The following is a 22,234-nucleotide window of genomic DNA, read 5'->3' on the forward strand; positions in this document are numbered from 1 at the left end:
GGGTATATCTGCTTATGGGAGACTACTGAACTGTACAGCCCCTCAGATGTTTCTTATTCCTTCAAGTCTGGAAAGATATCCTCACATAAACATAAGTAGTTTAACCGTTATTATTCCTATGGCTCTCTAAAACATGGAATTACAGTGGTAGAGTAAAAATATGTGTATTTCAATGCTTGAGTTCAGTTCATTTGAAGTTTTGATGAATTATGCTATGGAATATTCATTTTTCAACATGTTTATCTAATAGTATTGCAAAAAAAGTAAGTTCTTGTAGTTTCTCCAACTTGTACCAGGATGTTTGGTCTCAGAATTGCTAGGCTACTTTGGATGACATTGGCAAGAAAAACTAAAACTAGACCCCCAAAGAAAAACACAGAGTTTTTAACTAGATCCCAGGATTTTGTAAGTTATCATCTACAGTCTAAAATGATGAATGACAGAGACAGCATTAGTGGTTTGCCCCAGAAAGTTGTTCTATTGAAAAGACCTAGTGGTAACAGTTTTAGGCAGGAATCTATACAAGGGCCATGGACACTCAGTTTGATAAAATGCTTAGCAAACAATAACAAACCTTTACAAATCATCTCAAGAATGAGGAGAAACGCATTCCCAGGCTAAATGACTCTTGGCTGTTTAGAATAAAGAAACAGAACTTACTCTCTGAGAAAGTCACAGATCTGTAATGCCTAGCAGTAATGGTTTTATAATTGGAGAAAAACTCCTTTTAGAAATAGATTTAACTGCTGCAGTTTTCCCTTTAACTCCTTGCTGTACAGGGTTACCCCCTCAGAACAACCCCAAATAAATCTCCAGAAACAACAAATAAATAAGCATCCACTTATTCCTCACATGGAGAATATAAACCAAAGAGAGTTTAGCCTCACATCTAATGCTAACATCCATCTCCCAGGACAAAGATTAAGGCAGGCTCCAGAATTACTGCAGAAACACATATACAGGAAAGAATTTCCATTTCCTTAGGTGTTTCCATTACGGCAATAGGAATTTGAGAAGGATCCCTGAAACATTTTCCTTATGAGTGTATAAAAGAGTTACAGTAGATCGTCCAGAATTTCGGACACAGCAGCGTCCATATCTATTACTGTTCATAAAATGTTATTCTTGTCTACATATATTGTGCAATGATTATAATGAAGCCAGGCTGTGCCAGCAATGGACCAGTGGATGTCTTCTGAGATGGAAGAACAAGTAAGGACAGTAACAAAGTGCGTGTCCTATTCTAGATGCTATTCCTGATTTTTTTCAAAGGCAATATGCAATATTGTTTCACTTTAGCTGGCTATGAAGTGGTATTTTTATATTTTGTTAAATATACACATCCCCTAATTGTTACTGATGAATAAAAAAAACCAAAATAAACAATATACAAATTAATTTAAATAAAAGGCAAATTTGACGGGGCAATTCTACTTGTTGTTGCTAATTTTTGAACTATAATTAGTCACAGAAAGGAAACAAATTTTGAGTTCTAAAACTTGTAGTTTTTCCAGTGTCTTTCAGAGTTTAGACTTTGTATTTTAGACAATCACAACTTGTATCAGGGTTCTAGAATTTTTTCCACCAACTTTCACCACATGAAAAAGATATTAATCCAAGAAAATATTAGCTCTGAAACCTCAAAATATCTTTTTTTTTAATACAGATTTATTATGTCTATAATATATATCAGGAAATAGCAGGACTGTTTAGCTCAGCTCAGAAGTTAATTTCCATAGTGCTAATTCTATCCAGTCTTGATTTCCCAATTTAAACACTGCCTAGTAAAACAAAATAAGAATTTTTTTTTCACTAACTTTTTTGTTGCTTGACATATTCCTCATTTTTGCACTTACATTGGACCGTAATAACTGTATGCATTTCCACAAAACGGGATATCGGTTGCAGCAAACATGTCAAATAAAGTCAGATTCATCTCCCACCAATTCTGATTCATGGAAACTATCAAATAACCACAACAATGCCCAAATTTGCTCATAGACTAATCTCTAGCCCAATAATATACCTTTGATAATAATCTCTCTGGATCTATAGTGTTCCTAGTTGATTTTTCACCATCCCACAACAGGAGCTTTGATTTCCACAATATTTAATTAAATTACCGACAGGTTGAAATGCAGAAAAGGTCCATAGGCCATTATATCTAGAGGACAGAGCTTAAAATTGAAGCTGACATTCTGAATCAAAAAATGAAGGAAGGTTAGGAGATATGATGGGGCTAAACAGAGGGAACTGTTTGAGGAGGGCTGTGCAGCTATGCTGACATAGGAACCTTTGGTTTGTAGACCTGGAAGGAAATAGGACTTAAAGGACTTGAGTGAGGAAATAGGTCAAAGTGAAGGTCTGCTGGCATAGCCTATACAGCCTTGTGAAAAAACGATTGAAAAGTAGAGGAAACACATTGCTATATTCAGAGGGACTGAAAGTGGGGTGAAACTGTGGGACATGGGAACACTGCAAACCCTCTGACAAGGCACCAGAGTTGAAAGTGGTTGCCACAACGCTGCTGCTGAAACTTTACCCACAGCAGACAGCAGTTCTGTAGGAATGTGTTTGAAGTATGAGGTTCATGCTGAAGCTTTTGTTTTTTCTTCAGTACCTTGTTATAACTCTGCCACCTCCCCAAACCACCCCCCTTCTTCCTTTCCCCACTCCGCATAGGCTTGCTTCACGAGGTGGTGTCTTCTCCTGTGACTAATGTACTTTTATGTGCTGAGTAGAGTCATGAGGCAGGCTGGAAGCATCAGAGAATTGGAATTTGACCATTTAATCGTGTTTTATATAGACTACAAGAATAAGGAATAGTTATTATTTTGGCTTAGATTCAAATTATGGCCTGGGACAATATAGGAATCTGTGTGAGTGTATTAAGTTTGAGAGATATTTCCATGTTAGCACAGACAAATGAAACACCAAAAAAACCCTCATATTGTAAAATAGTTAGTTACTTAGAGTTTGCAAAATGCTGACTCAAAAATGTTATTAAAAGTCAACTTGCTTGTTGAGGAGTGAGAGAGAGAAATTTGGAAACTAAATTTAAGATTGCGATTAACATGTAAGTGAAAATTTTAATGCAGTTTTCTGAATGGATCACTCAACTTTATATACATTACGACACTGAAAGACAATAGTCTCTCATCAGCAGGAAACAGATCCAAAGGAATGCTAAATCAGGGCCAAAATGTTTACTTCATGATTATTTTGTACTTCATTAGATTCAATTTAACTCCTATAATTTTATAAAAATGCTAAAATCACTAGTCATGCACTTCAATGAAATAGCAGCTTTGCAAATTTTCTATTTTCTATTCCCAGTGACAGTTAATTCAACACTTCAAAGTATAAGAAGGTAAATGATGCAGGGAATGATAAATGATGCTCCCAAATGGTTGAAAGATGATAGCATCAAGGTAAAAGGAGTGCAAAGCACTACTTACAGAAGTTAAGGGATGACACAGAAAGAGAGAAGAAAGCTGTCAGGAACTTTTGGGCAAAAAATATCATCAAAACATTTCTATATGGAGAAAATATGATTCTGTTCATGAGAGAATCATTAAAAAAAAACTTTCCTAAATGATGTTCCTTAACACAACTACCTACTTCTGATTTGTGTGCCTAATTTATTCAGTTCTACCTCTTCACACAAGCTAAGTAGAACAAAACATCACAGCAGGAGTAGGACAACAGATTTTGAATCCTGCTGTGTTTGCTCAAGAAAGCAAGTAAAGCTTTCCTACTAGGAAACAAAACACCTTTTTGGGCTATTAAGGAAGAATAGCTTTTGCTCATCGATGAATACAAAAGCTGCTTTTCAGAAGTGTTTCAAAGATAAAGGTAATTTTGGAAGCCAAACTGAAAAAGTCTGAAAATTCGGTCTGAAAAAGTCTGGTAAATTTGAGTTATTAGTTTGTTTTATTACTATTTTCACAGCTTTGTGGGATGGTTACCTAAAAACATGCAGAAAAGCAACACAGAGGACATATAAAATTCACATGAATTTGTTCCATTTGTCTGTATAGTGGCTCTTTCTTTTAGATACATTAGCTCTTCCTAGACATATTTTCTTCTGAAAGCTACATAATCATATTAAATCAGCATCTCTGTCACCTGAAATTATGGCGGGATTTTTTTTTGGTTTTGTGGTATTTTCTATTTTAAGTACAGGGTATATCACAAAGATCTTTTCAAGACAAATATCATGGTACAACAGACATTCACCTTAAACTCCTCATACTTCATTTCACCTGCACTCCAATTCTGAATTTGCAATAATTTGATTTAGAGCAGATAGTGTAACAGTAACAGGTTTTAATTGTTATTTAACTGCCATAGACAGTTGAGAACCTATAGGTCTTCAAAGTCAATAGCTAATCACCAGAGAACATTGGCTAAACACTAAGAAGACTGTAGCCAGTGTGTTTCACATAAAAGACATAACGCATTTCATCAAGATGACCAAGTATTTGTAACGGATATAAAATAGTAAAGGTAAACTTGGAAGACCACATTTTTCTTTCAGATCACTCAAAGATTAAAGTGAACATGTTTAGAGAGACATGACTGTTTGAAATGTTTATAGAGAAAACATTTGCAAGACGATACATAGGTTCCAACAAAAATACAGTACAAGTTCAGACACCATATGGCAAAACATGTACACTAGTGACTAAGTAATTCATAAAGGCATCATCAGCCCTGTGCAGCTTCCCTTCACCTTGCAGATAGCAAGAGATTCTCTTGTTTTGTTCATAAGCTATCAGGCCATGCTTATGAAAAGGCTTATTTCTTACCTGAAGTTATCAAAAGCCCTTGTGGATTACTTGTATCTGTCTTCCCTCCCCATCCCATTCCTTCCTTCCCACCCCTCTCCTCTTTCTCTGCATGAAAGTAGTATACAGTCAACTAGACATTATGCATACATATACAAAATAGGTAGCTTAGTTCTGCATTAGTTTGCTCAAGGGGTAAATACACTGAAAATTGGCTTTTTTGACCTTCCATGAAAACTCTGTGCTTTTTCGCTAACCTCGAACTTGAGTAATTTGTACCAGAACATTATTTAATAGCTCAGAACTGCGGACATCAGAACGTATAATACAGCACCTACATGACACAATCTGGTAAACAGCCTGACTGGTTATATCTTTCTGCACCAGCATATTATAACCTCACTCTGTCTCTTCTTCGTGCAGACTGTTAAAAGAAGCATTTGGCATAAACTTTTAGACAAGCAAGTGAACATGAAAAAGCCAAAGTTAGCCAGTCTAGCCAGTCTTTTAGTCCTTCTACTTTTCCAGGAAGCTGTAAACAAAAGATTTCTTTAAACCATCTATTTCCAGAAAAAAAAAAAACCAAAAAACAACAATTTTTGTTACCATGCCACATTTGCTAGGCTCTGCAACTGTCAAAACACAAGAACATACTATGGACATAGTCCAGTGTCACAAAATAGCATATTATTGCAGATTTGAAATAGAATTTTCTGAACTCCACGAAAAAGAAAATTTCAAATATACATAGCATCATAAAAATAAAAGCTCCCATGCTCATATTTCTTGCTTTTTAAACTAAAAAGTGGATGAGATACATTAATTAACCATTTTAAAGTTTTGAGTTCCATGGATGCCCTCACCATTCTGCAAAAGCTATTCACTGAAGATCACTTAACCTACAGCTTTCATTAAAAATTGAACTTTGATCATCATACAAGACTGTTAATAGCAGTGATGTTTAACTGATTAATTGCTATGACATTTCTTATTCTAGCACAATAAGAACAACTTGGATGAGTGAGTATTGCAATTTCTCAGTATATTCCATTCATTTTTTCACTGTAATATTTTTCACCGCAAACCACAAAACAGCATCTAGATTTTCTATTTTCTGGAAGCTTTAATTATATTTGTGAAATATACAAGGATGATGCAACAGGCATCAAGCAATTCTTCGAGTTTGCCACAATCATTGTGCTATCACGATGTGCAGTGGTGACTCTGGTAACATACCATATCGATGCAGAAGTTGTTTAAAGGCAAAGATATATTATATGAAAATTGTATGCAACCTGTTAGAGAAGTCAAATGTTGGATGTATTCAAAGGTGTGTTGATAGATACAGTGGGGAGCAGTGAAAGGATACCAGCTATACCATGGGTTCTGCAGTCTCTACAATGGAGACAAAACGATCCAGAGATGTTTCACATGAAGTAATGGGTGATTTTTTTTAATCCTTACTATTATTTCAAGTTGTTGATAAAATAGCTTCCCTGTTGTTTTAAAGTTGTAGGCTACTATATGCCTATCATGTTAAAATAGCTCATATGTTTGAAGAGCTGCTCTCAGCAAGTACTTTAGCTGGCCTTGATGTCAGCTACCCTTCTTGCTGCTCAACTCCAGAGTCCCCATTACAGTGAACTGTTTCACTGATCGCTACTGTACCATACTCACAACACCATGGAAACATGGACTGGCGACTACTTTGAATGACTAAGATTTGATTAAAATATTTTACCTTTTGAGCCTGAGGGAGCTGGAAAACAATAAAACAGAACAAGCAATCATTATACATTAAATTAATTTGAACAGCTACTTTAGCTGTTGTATTCATAAAATCACAAACATAATACAAACAAAGTATAAAGGAAAGAAACTAGAGAAATTAGGTTTACATTGCCAATTGATTCAACTTATTGAGGGCTTATTAACTTAGTTTATTATTTGACAGCTTCTCTACTAGGTATCACAGAAGCACCATGCAATTTGTTAAATACCATGATACTAAGAGAGGGACTGTTTTCTCATCAGATATGGTATCACACTTGAACTGTGAAGTAGTTCCATCTTCCTGTACACAAATATAATTCAACATAAAGAGAGTTTCAGTTTTAAAACCAACTATTCTTGGTTTGTAAACATCTAAACCTACACTTACTATGAATGAAATTGACATTAAAAGCAGTTTATCATATTAAAGTAGAAGGTTGTATTCTCTATGACAGAGGAAAGAAAAACAAAATGGCAATAGAAAGTTACTGACTGCTTATGCAAACATATCATACATGCATAATACACAACAATACGCATAGAACAATACATTTCTGCACTGTAAACACAAGTATGATTATATGTACATATATGCAAATAAAATGTAAGTGTTTATGCATATATGCATATTTATATCACACAGATGTTCTTAGACAAGATTAGCCATACCTGGTTGTATGCACAGTATTTACTGTAAGCAACAACTCATGTAAAAAGGCGGTAGACTCCATTATATATGAAATACCTTATTTATCAAGAGTTGAAAAATGGGTTCTGTTTTCACTTTAGGAAAAAGAAAACCCATTGTAAGTATCGGAGAGGAACTCAGAAAAATAAACTATTATAGGCACAATACAGTTTTCCCTTTTTCTGAATTCTTCTCGTCTTACATTCATACTCGTAGAGAAATTCACCACACACAGCAGTTTACCCTTGTGCTAAATCCACCTTCTCAGAAAATTTCTTTTTCCAATATCAATTGGTTCTTTACAGGCATCAGCTGAACACAGAAACAGGCAGGTGAATCAATACCAAATGCAAAAAGACCTTCAAGATCTCTAGTGAGCTTCTGACTGACCTTTTGTCCTTGCTCTGAATTAAAACAGATAGAAAAAACAACTTCCATATAGTATGTCCACATTAGCATACGTCATGAAAGAGAATTGTCACATGATCTCTAATTCACAAATACTGAAAGCAACTAGCCACAATTTCTCTGTTTTCACAATATAAAACGCAACAAAATTCACGGCAGGGAGAATTGCTGCAAGTAAAATTCTTTCATCCTAAAACTTGAATAATCCAATAGCAAAATACAACCCATGATCACATTAAAGTATGACCTATATGTGTTTCCTTAAAAGCCTGTTGTTTAAATAATTGATTATATAGAACGATATACAAGGGTTGCTGCAGAAATTGCAGATACCTGATGAACTGTAAATACATGAGCTAAAGCCTGTATAACAGGTTAGATCATTACTTAGAGCAGTTTAAAACTTTTCTGAACGTTTATCTACTTATTAGTCTTCAACTTGGTTACTGGAAGCGTTTTCTTTTTTTCATTCAAACAAAAGGAGAAAGTTGCAATATGATTTTTTTAATTTCCTATTGTAGCACTGAAACTGTTTTTCTCTCTAACACTGTTTTTTTGCTGTTGTTTTTGTTGTTTCTTTTTTTTTTTTTAATGCCACCTTCTTACTAAATACAAGCATCCTTTCTTTGGTATCTTGGATAAAAACAGGTGCAGTAAAGAATGATGTCCAAATTTCCACCTTGGAATAAATACTAAAGAACTCTACAGTTTGGCCCAAGCCCACTACACATAGCAAACTCATATGTTTTTATAATGAGCTAATTTGTATGCCATATTCTACAGAACAGTACTTCAAGTACAGCCAAGGCATCCAAGGCAACATATGCAATGTTAGGTACAGTAGTATCTTTGCAGAAATATTTACTTCCAGATAACACTCAAACTAAATTGGAAAGCTTATAGTCCACATACGGTGGAGATAGGCTCAAGGAAAGGGGGCGGAGGGGTAGGGGAGAACATTAAAAACCTGAACAAACACAAAAACCCAAAACACAAATCCGTGCACACACACAATGCTCTATTGGGACTTCAAATTTAAGTTGAATCCTTATACAAATATTAATACTCTTTGATGTGATTTTTACTACTCATTTGCAGAACTTGAGTTTACTCCTATTTGAGCATATCCCTTCAGATACAAATGGTTTGGTCAAGCTTTGCCATGTGAGGGAATTACAGTCACAGGGAATGCAAGTGGGGACGAACTAGATGCTACACACTTTTGTATATGAAACTATCCCTAGTGCTTTTACTGAGATTATTTTCAAGAGCACATTAGTCAGAGTTCCATATTATCTGTTGCTGAATTCAGTTTGTCAATCCCATTTATAGCCTTTTATATAATCAAGAATATTTCCTTGCTCTCAAATATTAGTAGTCAAAGCCTTGATTAAGGATAATAGGGTCAGCAGATGAGATTTACATTCCGTTATGCTTTTTCCTGGGCTGGCATTCTTGTCACTTTTCACCTAAGCTTCAAAATCCAGGTTCACAGTCTTTTCCTTAAAAAAAAAAATATCTATCTGTCTTCATTACAGCCAGACAAATCTTCATTCTGTTGCCGATTTGAAACTTGGCTGTTACAAGATCCTATATATCAGTAATTCAGTTTAATAGCTGCTACAAATTCCTTTGAAATAAACTATGGAGGTTTGTCTGACATTACCCCTTCTGGGAAGGCCATAGGAAACAAATAATTTTCCTAACGATAACAGTAATAGTCCTCTGGTCTGACCCTTTATTGTATAGTCTAAAAACTGCCTGTCTCTGTGTAAAACCCAGCAGGTACCTCTGATTCCTGTGGTTTGCTTTATACACTGCCAAGAGGCAGTTTTGCAGTAAACTATGTGCTCCTTCCCTGGCCCTCAAAAAGCATTGCAGATCTTTCTATTCTACTTATACCTATGGTAAACTATGCCATTTTGCTGGTTTTATTCAGCTCCAACCATACCAAAGTACCTCCTGTTCCTGTTTGTTTTCCATTAGTGTTTCTTCCTCCCTCTGGTGATCGTCTCTAAAGAAGGTACATGATAGGGCATATATCTTTTTTACTTGCTCCTAGTTTACCATCTGGGTAATACATGTGTTGTTAAAATGACTGTGGCTGAGGTGCAGGGAGGAAGTCTGGCCATTTGCTGTCTCTGTGGTTGCAGGTTGGGTTAGGAGGAGCCCTCCAAAGGGAAGCGTACCTTCCTCCACACAACTGCTTAGTAAGAAGAGGCTGTTGCAGTACTGCCAGGTATAGCAGGGACAGCAGCCTGCAGACCTATAAGCACCAGGGAAAACCCGAGAGGATTTTCTGATGTAGAAAAGCAGACTTAGGGATCTTGATGGAACTCTGTAAATTTTGCTGCAACTGAAAAAATAAATGATAGATTCAAGAGCAAGATTAGAGCATAGGGCCTTGCAAGGACACAGTGAAGAAAAGGGAGGGGGATTTGTTTTCAAACTCTTTTCTTTTAATCTATCTTTCCCAGAAAACCCAAATTTTCTTTACCAAACAAATTTTCTTATTCTATTTTGTATTATAAAAAAATACCCTTCAGAGACTGCAAGCCCCCTGAGGTTCACAGTATGCTTGATTCCAGTAAGACACATTGAGAATTCCATCTCTAAATTCAGGTGAACTTGGGGTCCTGTCACACAATGTGACACAGAATAAATAACTTTAGGAGGTTTTTCAATACTGTTATTGAACACAGTGTCCACATTTGCAAATAATCTAGTATTGTTATGAGCCCTTCATGGAAATGTGTTTAGTATTATCAGAAAAAGAAAAATTACAGACTCTACTAACATGGTAAAACAAACTAAGACAGGCAAAAGAGTCCAACATCAAGGATGTTGCACTATTTCTTGGATTGGATAACTGTGAGGCCAACGTGAGTGAAACAAACAAAACCATAGATAGATCTGAAATACTGTCTTTAGAAGCAGAAGACACATGTTACAGGAGTAGTTCTGCTATGTACTCCATGCCAGACCTCATAAAAGTCTGTCTCCTTTCACCCTTAACAAAAGAAGTTCATAAAGACTGATTTTGTAAATGACTTCATGATAATTCCAAAACAAAAAGGCCATACACTTCTAAAATATTTTATAGCCATTCCAACAATTTATTCAAAACATTATGTAGCTGTATGTCCTAGATTTCCAAGAAACCAAGTCTAGAAGTCATAAAGGAAAACATGCTAGAATTGTTCTGTTGGATCAGAATTCAACCTTATGTTTGTTTGAAGCATAGCAAAAAAAAAAATTCTACGAGATTAAATTATACCCAAAAGTTTCTCGTTATACCAAAAACCTGATTTCTATTATTAGAGAAACAAAAATAATATAAATCACTATGAAATTAATTTTCTATTTTCTATTTTTCTAATAATGATTGCATGAAATTATCTTTCTAAAAAAAATTATACTGTTGCAATGTATTTATGTTAAAACATTCAAAAATACATAACTCTTATTTTACATTCACCGACCTCATTTCCGCAGTCCTATTCTCCTGCCAAGCATTTCAATGTCACCAGTCTCAGAAAAAGACTAACAATCTTACTGACTTGATTGTTCCATAATCAGATACAATACAAATCAATAGAAATTAAGTACAAACATGCCAGTAAATAATCAACAAGTATGAATACAGTTTTGATAGTACAGCCATTTCTGTAAACAGTTTCTGGGCTGCACCAAATTTAACATAGAATCATAGAATCATACAGGTTGGAAAAGACCTCTAAGATCATCGTGTCCAACCGTCAACCCAACACCACCATGCCCACTACACCATGTCTCTAAGGGCCTCATCTACACGTCTTTTAAATACCTCCAGGGATGGTGACTCCACCACTTCCCTGGGCAGCCTGTTCCAAGGCCTGACCACTCTTTCAGTAAAGAAATTTCTCCTAATGTTCAATCTAAACCTCCCTTGGTGCAACTTGAGGCCATTTCCTCTTGTCTTATCGCTAGTTACTTGGCAAAAGAGACCAACACCCACCTCGCTACAACCTCCTTTCAGGTAGTTGTAGAGCGCGATGAGGTCTCCCCTCAGCCTCCTCTTCTCCAGGCTAAACAACCCCAGTTCCCTCAGCCGCTCCTCACAAGACTTGTGCTCCAGGCCCTTCACCAGCTTCGTTGCCCTCCGCTGGACACGCTCCAGCACCTCCATGTCCTTCTTGTAGTGAGGGGCCCAAAACTGAACACAGTATTCGAGGTGCGGCCTCACCAGTGCCGAGTACAGGGGCACGATCACCTCCCTGCTCCTGCTGGCCACACTAGTTCTGATACAGGCCAGGATGCCGTTGGCCTTCTTGGCCACCTGGGCACACTGCCGGCTCATGTTCAGCCGGCTGTCAACCAGCACCCCCAGGTCCTTTTCCTCTGGGCAGCTTTCCAGCCACTCTTCCCCAAGCCTGTAGCGTTGCCTGGGGTTGTTGTGGCCGAAGTGCAGGACCCGGCACTTGGCCTTGTTGAACCTCATACAATTGGCCTCAGCCCATCGATCCAGCCTGTCCAGGTCCCTCTGCAGAGCCTTCCTACCCTCCAGCAGATCAACACTCCCGCCCAACTTGGTGTCGTCTGCAAACTTACTGAGGGAGCACTCGATCCCCTTGTCCAGATCGTTGATAAAGATATTGAACAGGACCGGCCCCAGCACTGAGCCCTGGGGAACACCGCTCGTGACTGGCCGCCAACTGGATTTAACTCCGTTGACCACAACTCTCTGGGCTCGGCCGTCCAGCCAGTTTTTTACCCAGCGAAGAGTGTACTTGTCTAGGCCGTGAGCCGCCAGCTTCTCTAGGAGAATGCTGTGGGAGACAGTGTCAAAGGCCTTACTGAAGTCCAAGTAGACCACATCCACTGCCTTTCCCTCATCCACTAGGCGGGTCACCTGGTCATAGAAGGAGATCAGGTTGGTCAAGCAGGAACATCTATGCATAGCGAAGTTTATGGTCGTTTGCAATGTTCAGACTCATCCTGTACATGTCACATACTGACTCTGAATTTGGCAGTGAATGTATGTATTAGAATTTTTACTTTTTGGAAATACACTTTCAGGAAAGATGTGAAATATTGTGGCAAGCACGTAGTTCCTGTACTTAACACCACAGCATGGAGGAAGATGTCACACATATCAGTGAAGCTCCTCAAAAAAGCATGAGACAAAAAAAGAATAGAATGGTTAGTGCATACATGTGCCAGGTACTTTATAATATAGGTTGTTTGTTTACAGCATCATATAATATAATTAAATGTAGGGGTAGATAATGGTTTATTTATGTGTATAAGGAAAATACCTGCCTGCTAGGCAGGCTTCCACAGCTCTTCCCAAAAATGGCAAAAACTTGGGAGACAATAAAAAGAACATTCAAACTCTCAATTTTTAGCAAAAAATGTAAATTTTCTGCTTTAAAATCTACTTACTCAGTTGCTATAAGATACAGAATTTAATTACAATTTTGCCAATTTTTCTTTCACAATCTATGCACTTATTCTCCACTTCCTAGAACCATGTAAGTACTAGAGGCATCATAGATAATTATATGCATACATGGAGGAAGAAATTAAATTCAGCCTCCTACTGGGATGTTCCTGATGTTAAGATTTCAGTATAAATATTAAAAGAGTGACATTAACCTACAGCTTACTGGGCCAACATCTGTAAGGAAAATGCACTTGATTTTTCAAGGGATTCAATACCAAATCCTTCTTTGTTCACATAATTGTTTTACTGTGCTACCACATATTTTGCAGTAACTACAGCATTTTAGTCAAGGATAGACTGTGCACTGCATGCAAAGTATACCAGTCAGAGGAAATGTAAATGATGCAATGGAGAAGAGTCATAAAATATAGATGAAAACTGCAATTCTAGTTCTCTCTTTAAAAAGAATTCTATAAAGATGACAGAAAGGAAAGAAGTTAGCTCTTGTGAAATATGCAAAAGAGAGGAGCTGCAAAGGTATCAGATTGGAATTAAGAAATAGCAGAGCACTCTAAAAAATTACATATACATTCCAAACATCTTTGTAATAAAATGGCTCCACCTTTGAAGATTTTACACATTTTCTAAATTACATAACTGTTTATTAATGTAAATAACTGAATAATTTCTAATGCACTGTCTAGCAATCTTGTTTTTAAAATGAGAATCATTATCACAGAAAAAAAATCTAAATATGTTCAACTTTTAAAACGGTTAATTAAGTCATGCATCTGCTCTCTGAACTTTGTGTTCAAGTTAACAGAAAAGAAATCCATACTCGTAGGAATATTCTTACATGTTCACTCTAAGAGTGATTGATTAAACGCTGGAGCACACTGCCCAGAGAGTTTGTGGTGGTGTTCAAAACCCAGTTGGATGCAGTCCTGGGCAACCTTGCTCCAGCTAATCCACTTGAGCACAGGGTTGGACTAGATGATCTACAGGAGGTTCCTTCCAGACTCAGTTATTCTGTGAGTCTGTGACTGTGATTCTTTTAATTGCATAAACTAACTGTTCTCTCTTTCTAATGAATACAAAATATTTACAGGAAAGATTGTATTTAAGTTACCCAGAGTGATTACTTTAACTGCAAAGCTTGGTTAGAAACTTAGGCATAAATAATTATTTTTTTAAAGAATTATGCTAATTTTGCAAATAAGCCATATGACTAAAGTTCAAAGTAGCAGAACTGATCCATGAAATCAGACACTCCATGAACATTCTACACACCATGAACAAAAATTTGGCCTCATGCATGTATGTTTAAAGGAAGTGAGTTCTATTTTCATTATTACATCAATAAAGAAAAACTTGTTAGTGCAAAATAGATGTCCATGGTTAATTCTGTTTATATATGCAAACATATATTATGTATAAACATTACTATATTTAGATTTCCCTACCGAAATTATTGATATAACTATTCTCTTATCTATTATATAGTAGGTATTTCCTTCCTAATCAAAAACTGTACAAACATTCATGCATGGAATAAATACAGACAACTCCAAATAAAATAATGGTCGTAAGATACACGTCATGTAATACTAAGTGACAAAATTTACATTATAATCTGCATATTTAGTCTTTTTAGCTCATACAGAAAACACAGAGAATAACAGTTTCTAAAAATGGGATCATCAGTATTAGAGTGCTACCAATAGAATAATTAAGAACAGTCTTTTCAAAATGTTACAGCTATTTGATTGTTGCATTATTAATTTTTGTGTTTTGAGGGTGACCACCTTCAAGTTATGGAGACAACTAGTTCAATTGCACTTCAACTGTAGACAACATGAGCAAGAGAACCAAATGTGCATAGCACATTTTCATTCCACCATAAAGAAATTTAATGCTGTTTTGTGAGACTGTAAATAATTTTTCTCTAAAACTTGTTCTATTGGGAACACATAGACTCACCTTGCATGAAATGGGATAATACTTATTTTAGGGGCTGGTGGTTTTGATAGTCCTTGTTGTGTCTCATGTAGGATCTGTGCACTGACTTCAAATTTCTACAAGTTCCAGCTCTCAAGTTGTTGAAAATATTCTGGGTTACAAACACACAAAGGGTCTAAAGCTAATTAATATCTTCTGTAATATCTCTAAACATGAGCTCTACAATTGACTCTAAGAGGATGGATAAACAGACAAGCACCAGCAGCGAAGAGCTATCCTTCAGCATGATTTCCTATGCTTACTTAGACCTAGTGCCTGTATTTTGCTGGTTACCAACACTTGGACTGCATAGTTATTCTGGCAGTGAATGACTTATTAGTAGGTTTTTTAAATTAATACAGTGCTTGAAATGTTCCCATCTCTGAGCAGAGCTTCAGAACTAATTGCTAGATCTAGAGTCACAGGTCCCTAAATGTTCCTGGCCCTGAAAATTATCAGAAACTTCTAAACTGCTTCAATACATAATACTATAAAATCTGAAGTTGTAATACAACTTAAATGACATGACTGGTGATAATTCCCATATTTCCATTAATATAGTTTATTTAAATTTTAGTGAGATAGTAGGTTTCAGGTTTGTTTTGTTTTGCTTTAATCAACGTTAGTGGTCAGTCAGTCTGTCTCTTTATATTACCAGTACAGAAGTGAACATAGCAATGTAAATCATTTGGAAGTATTATCCTAACTGTTGCTACTGAGAAATGTATAGATATGTGCAGACATGATGTGAAATTTCATTGATGATCATATTTCACACTGCACACTAAGTTAACCTGAAATTAAGAAGAAATGTATATCTTTATTATTGGGGTGTTTTTGTTTTGGTTTCAGGTTTTTTTATTGTTTTCTGGTATAGCAATCATATTTTTACATAGAAAACCATTATGTCTTCTGCTGCCTCCAAAATTATTTTATTTTTTTGATTGTTTGTTTTGAACTACTGTTTCGTTTTGCTTTCATATAAGTAATAGGGATGCAGTATGATTTTAATAAACTATAAAAATTGTCTGTGTCTTGAAGGTGTCCCCTTTTCTTTTACCAGTCTAAGATCAAGATCAATTTAAAACTTACGTTATACCACCAGATCAGAGTTTACTACAAAGGTAAGAATATAAGCTTACCTACAGTGAAGTATCTAATTTAAGTAAAATTTTGAGCATACAAGAAAACAGTATTTTAATATTTTTCTCTTAATTTTGTTAATTTATTTTAAAGTATTTACTATGCAACCTTTTTTACTGTGCTTGCTTTTAGCATTAGTTATTTTGCTAAAGCACCACAAACAGTTTAGAAAGCTCACAATTTAAATCACATGAATTTTTATTCAAAAGGTGAAAAATTATTGGAATCCCTGGATACCTACCTGCCTGTAGGTAAGTGGATTAAGAACTGGATATGGATTGTCAAATGGTAACAGTTCTTTATCCCTTTTGTAGGACCAGAATTTTTTAACTCCAATTTATAAGCAAATTTATCTTGAACATTTAAATAATAGCCCTTCAGAAAGCTTTTAGACATACAAAGAGAATAACCAGGGAAGCCAGAACAGGGTGCAGAAGTGAACTAAGGCAGAAACTGAGAAAGAGCTTCTGATCATACCTCTAAAGTCTGGTAAAAAAAAACCCCTCACGCTACACTCCAGTTAACCATGTACTATTCAACCTTAAGAGCACTGAAGAGGTTTCACATTGTATAAGACAATAATACAATGTCCATTTTGTCTACATACACAAGAGAAATAAAAACAATACACCTATATTCTAGACAACAAACATTTTTTTCAGCCTTGCTCTTACTCATAGTATCAAAAGGAAAATAAATTTCTAAAACTGAACATCAATACACATAACATGACATCCAACATATTTGTAAGATTCTGGTTCTCATCCATGTAAAATGGCATCAAATTATATGGTGAGGCTTTTTCTCCTTATATACCCTTAATACTCTTTAGTATTTATTACCATTTGTACCGCCTTTAGAAGAACAGATAGTGTCATTTTCATGGAAACATGGAATAATTTAGACTGGAAGGGACCTTTAAAGGTCATCTAGTCCAACCCCCCTGCCATGGCAGAGCCCCATCCAACCTGATACGGTTGGCCTTCTGGGCTGTGAGCGCACATTGTCGGCTCACATCCACCTTTTCATCCACCAGTACCCCGAGTGCTTCTCAGCAGGGCTGCTCGCAGTCCCTTCATCCCCCAGCCTGTATTGATACCAGGGGTTGCCCTGTCCCCAACCATTTTAATTACTAATAATTTTTTCTAAATGAAAGAAGGCAATAGATAATAGCATGAGAATCCTTCCCAGAGAAATAGTGAGAGAAAAATAACTCCATTGTAGTAAAACAAGAGCTGGAAAAAAAAAATCATACTTGTATTTCAAAGAAAAAAAAAAAGCAAGGTCTTTGTACTCTAAAGACTTGTTCTGAATTACCAGGAGAGAGACAGAGGGAAGGGAGGAAGAGAAAGAAGGAAAAATAGAATCAACCTCAGAAGATAGGTGCATATATATATACTCATTCATTAATTCATCTATTCTCACATAAATGCCCTTTCACATTTGGAAAAAGGGCCAATTCTTTGACAGTCCTTCTAGAAACAAAAAAATCATTTCTTAATCATAAATCCTCTTAGGACCTAGACACACATCCTCTTTCTCCCACGATAAAATCCACACTAGCCTCAAAGCAAAACCAAACACGAGCCTTACCCAATACCTATTAGAGTCAATGAGAATCTTTCAATGAGTTCAGTGGGGTTTTGATCTTGCTCTATACTAAATCTTATTTGCTCTACCTATCAATGTAAGACCAACAACTAAAGATAACCACTTTCTGAGGAGGGATGAAAGTGTATTTGACTTAATAAATGTGTAAAGCAAGCCAGAATTTCTTCTAAAACTTAGATCTACTAATTGTGTTTGTGAATTTTCAGCACGTTACTGATTGTATTAAATGGGACTTCTAAAACAGATGTGGTTTCTATAGTCTATTTCGTAATCATCCAACATACTCTAAAAAGGGAATGGCTGTAAGAACATGTGTAGTTGAATTATCCCAAACCACTCTTTTTTCCATCTTTTTTCACAGAGTACCATTTCTTCTGTGTGTCCAGAGAGAGCTGCTCTGCCAGAAGTAGAGGAGGGTGTAGCAAGACTCTGCTTCCATTCCCTTACTCTCTGTCCCGCTCCCTTACTCTCACAATCAATCCATGCATTTTAGGGGTACAACTTAGAAATCTGAAAATCCTTTTTCCCTTGCTGTAGTTAGTATTCACAACCTAACAGGAGTGAAGGAATCTACCACGATGAAAGGTTTTTAGGACCTAGCGTCAAAAATTTGTATTAAGCACAATTCACACCAGAGATTCAGTTTAACCTTGTGGAATGTGCATTTAATAAGGAAGAAGAATCTTTTGCTGACATTTACTCTATTACATGTAAACAGCATCATTTCAAGATCAGTACAGTTTGGACAGTGACCACAAAACATGCAATGGAGAAACAGATTGTAAATTACTTGAAGTTTAGCAGTTTCCTGTAGAAATAAACATTTTCTTATTTGCAGGGACACTATTTACAGGTATGAAAGCAAAACTGACCTATTAAAAGGTTTATACATCATTTTGTGTCAAGGACACAGGGTTAATAATAAAAAGATTTGTATTCTGTATAAAAACTGCCCTGACATCAGTGGACTGACAGAACCTATTTACAATATTTAATTCAATATGATTTTGCTTTCCATTACCTTTATTTAAGCTTCTTTTTGTTGCAGTTGTTGATTTTTTACTTTATGATGAAAACAATGAACCTGTAATTGAAAAAGGCAAGCTTTGGCTAATACCAGCACAAAGCAAGGCACTTGCAAAACTGCTGTGGAATGTTTAACACATAAACACAGGGGAAAAAATAGGGAAAGTATGGATTGACTTCAAATGACTGAAGTTCAGCATGCAAGAACAACACCAGAAGAACCAGGCATAGGGAAATCAGCACTGAGAAACGTATCAGTAAGATCGTTACACACAATAAAAATAATCTATCTGCTTTTGATAACTAGAGGACTGAACTGATTTTGTAAGAACATGAATCTGTGATACAAAAGATTCTAGGAATGTCAAAGCGAAGAAAAATGATGCTGGGTTTGGGGGAGGGGAGATTGTAATTAACTGGACTTACTCTTTCTCTTTCTTACTTGCTTAGAAACAAGTCCTTCTAAAAATATTTTGAAATCAACTAGTTGATTCTAGAAGTCTGATGCAAAGACTAGAACCAGTATAGGCCTCTAAGTGCTGGAACCAATTATCTTTTAGAATTAAAATATTGAATTTTTTTATAGAGGGAACAATCTGCTTTGTTAGTTACCTAACATTCACAATAATTATTATATTTTAGTCTTTTTTTCCCATTTATCACTTCTGAATGAGCAAAACTCTTGTACAAATTTTGTATTTAGCTAGCACAAAATACCTTAAAGGTTTTGTCAGTAACCAATGGCCCAGAACTGCTCTGAATGAAGCAGTATGCTGGAGGGCATAATGAGACAGATACCATATGCTCATAAGATGATTTGAGCTGATAAACAATAGGGGATGCATTTTAAAGGAGGAAAGAAGGCACAAAAGTGTTAGCACAATTTCATTCACTGAGAAGAAGAAATCCACAGTTATGATAATAGATCAAGGGCACTAGAAAGCAGTAGGAAGGGCAGCTTATGCACAACTACTAAATGAAAAGCTTCAAACAGTTTTTCAAAGGGAATCACCTTTTCTCTTGTTTATCAATTTGCCTCTGAAAGGGCAACACCGATGGATCCATATCAAGGCACATCTGCAAAAGTTCAGATGAAGCACAAAGAAAAAGAAGGAACAAATTGCATCTAAAAATACTGCATAAACGCTACAGTCAGAAACCCAGGAACTGAGCTCAGATAGATGTGTAAATGTACTATTTTGCTTTGTAAGGGAAGGAGGAATACTCCCTAAACCCAGAAAACAAATCTCTATAAAAATTGTGTCCAGGCTTTGTATAAACATTTGAGAATCAAATGTCCAATGTGTATTTGGAAATAAGCTAACAATATGCTAAAATATTATGCTCTAGTAGCAAGGTGGCCATCATGTGTCTCCAAATTAGAAACGTGTATTTCAGGTTCTCATGCATAAGCAAAGCAACTGACTTTATTAGGTAACAGAGATCATAGAATCATAGAATCATACAGGTTGGAAAAGACCTCTAAGACCATCGTGTCCAACCGTCAACCCAACACACCATGCCCACTAAACCATGTCCCTAAGGGCCTCATCTACACGTCTTTTAAATACCTCCAGGGATGGTGACTCCACCACTTCCCTGGGCAGCCTGTTCCAAGGCCTGACCACTCTTTCAGTAAAGAAATTTCTCCTAATGTCCAAAAATTTCTCCTAATGTCCAAAGATGTACAAGATCAGAGGGCAGGTTTGTCTCTAATTGTTACAAGCATTATTTTAAAAATATATCATAAAACAAAGAATTTAAAAAAAAAATTAGAAAATGCTCCATCATTTAACATTGTGAAATCTCTTAGTTGGATAAACTCCTAATCTACCAATACATTCTTTCTCTTTTCTATAATATTTTTATATCAGTTTGTGGATAGGTTGGTACTACAGATCTGGCTAGTGTCGCCATTATAAATGATAAAATGGCACAATCAATGCTGCTTCTTGTTCATTAGCTCTGTTTTGAGGAACAGGTTCCGTCTTCATACCCTTCTAATAAGTATGTAGCTAATATATCTCACCACTCTAATTTTACACTGAGATTTTATAACTACACTTTATTGAAAAAGCCATGGAGCATTTTATGGACTCTTCACACTGCAAGTTGAATTCATCAGGCTCTATAAAGATTCACTCACTCTGTAGAAAGAGCTACATTTCTCTTGCTTTTTTATTTTGCAAGAAGCTTTCTGTTGTTACTCTGCACAACTTGAAAGTTCAAAGCTTCCTAAAAGCCAATTTGACCTGACGGCAATAGGTAAGACTGTGATTTGTTAGAAGATCACGAATTTGAGAGCATTTTTAAATGATCTAAGTTAATTTCAAATATGCAGTTTCTCATTATTTAACACAATGCTTGTGAAATCTAGTTCAAGGAATGGTTTTGACCTGAGACAAACTTCTTCATCACCTTCTGCTCCTTCCCCTTATTGCATTATCCAGCAGGTCAAGAAAATTTTACACCTACTTCACCCCTTCACTGTAAGCACTCACAAGAAAAGGTCTCAAAATTCTTTCAGCTACCTCAGAGCTAGAACTGTTTGCAGACATTAAGGTCATTTTCAGGTATGCTAGGACCTAAAATGTAATAAATCCCATTATCTTCTAGTTGGCTACACAGCAAAAATTTCGTGAATGTAAAAAACCTGATTATTGGAAAATCAGCTTTCACTGTATCTCCATTTTCTTAAACTGAACTGTAACGCAAAAAGGACAAGGTGAAGGAGGGAAGAAAAATTAAACTTTTCTTTCCTATAAGGGCAACTTGCTGTTCACTGTAACTCCTGAATTTTTGAGGCTTTAAGGCTTTAATCCAAGAAAGAAAATGTTAGAATTGTTCCATCAGTCAATAGAAGTATAATCCAAGCCCCTTAAACTGAGATTTAATACAATGAATCTGTCTTCTGTTTACATCAGTGTAACTCCAGGTACATAAATGGAGATACTACTGATTTAATGCAGAGTAAATTAAAAAAGAATAATCAACAAATGTAACCCATATGGAATGCAAGCATATAGCTGACTTAGGTAGTTTACCTTTTTGTTTTTTTGACAGTTTTCTGGAATAAACCTAACAATAGTGAAAACCGAGGCCTTTATTATTATACAGAGGTCATTGGCTGCAATGGAACAAAAAGACATTATAAAGCTCTGTAAGTTGTATTGTTTCTTAGTATTAGTATACTGTTTCTAATGCGAATTCTCGTGTAGTATTTATGTGCTGCTAATAAACACTATTGTATTGAATGAAGTCCACAAATGGAATGGCCCTGTAGGCTCCTTGTGTCAGCCCTTAGTATAAAGTCCTTAGGGATTTTAATGGCTTACCTAGAACTAGGCAATGTAAACTAATATTTAGCGGGAT

The 22,234-nt window shown here is 36.0% G+C and overlaps 1 protein-coding gene across 1 annotated transcript in view; it reads right to left on the reverse strand.

Moving 5' to 3' along the window:
• CACNA2D3 (calcium voltage-gated channel auxiliary subunit alpha2delta 3) overlaps positions 1–22,234 on the reverse strand; it is a 471,854-nt gene that overhangs the window by 131,602 nt on the left and 318,018 nt on the right. The window contains exon 14 of the mRNA XM_075159074.1: positions 6,532–6,549. Coding sequence (XP_075015175.1) covers positions 6,532–6,549 — 18 coding nt within the window. The remainder of the gene's footprint in view (positions 1–6,531; positions 6,550–22,234) is intronic.

This window comes from Calonectris borealis, chromosome 10 (assembly GCF_964195595.1).
Source record: "Calonectris borealis chromosome 10, bCalBor7.hap1.2, whole genome shotgun sequence".
NCBI lineage: Eukaryota > Metazoa > Chordata > Aves > Procellariiformes > Procellariidae > Calonectris > Calonectris borealis.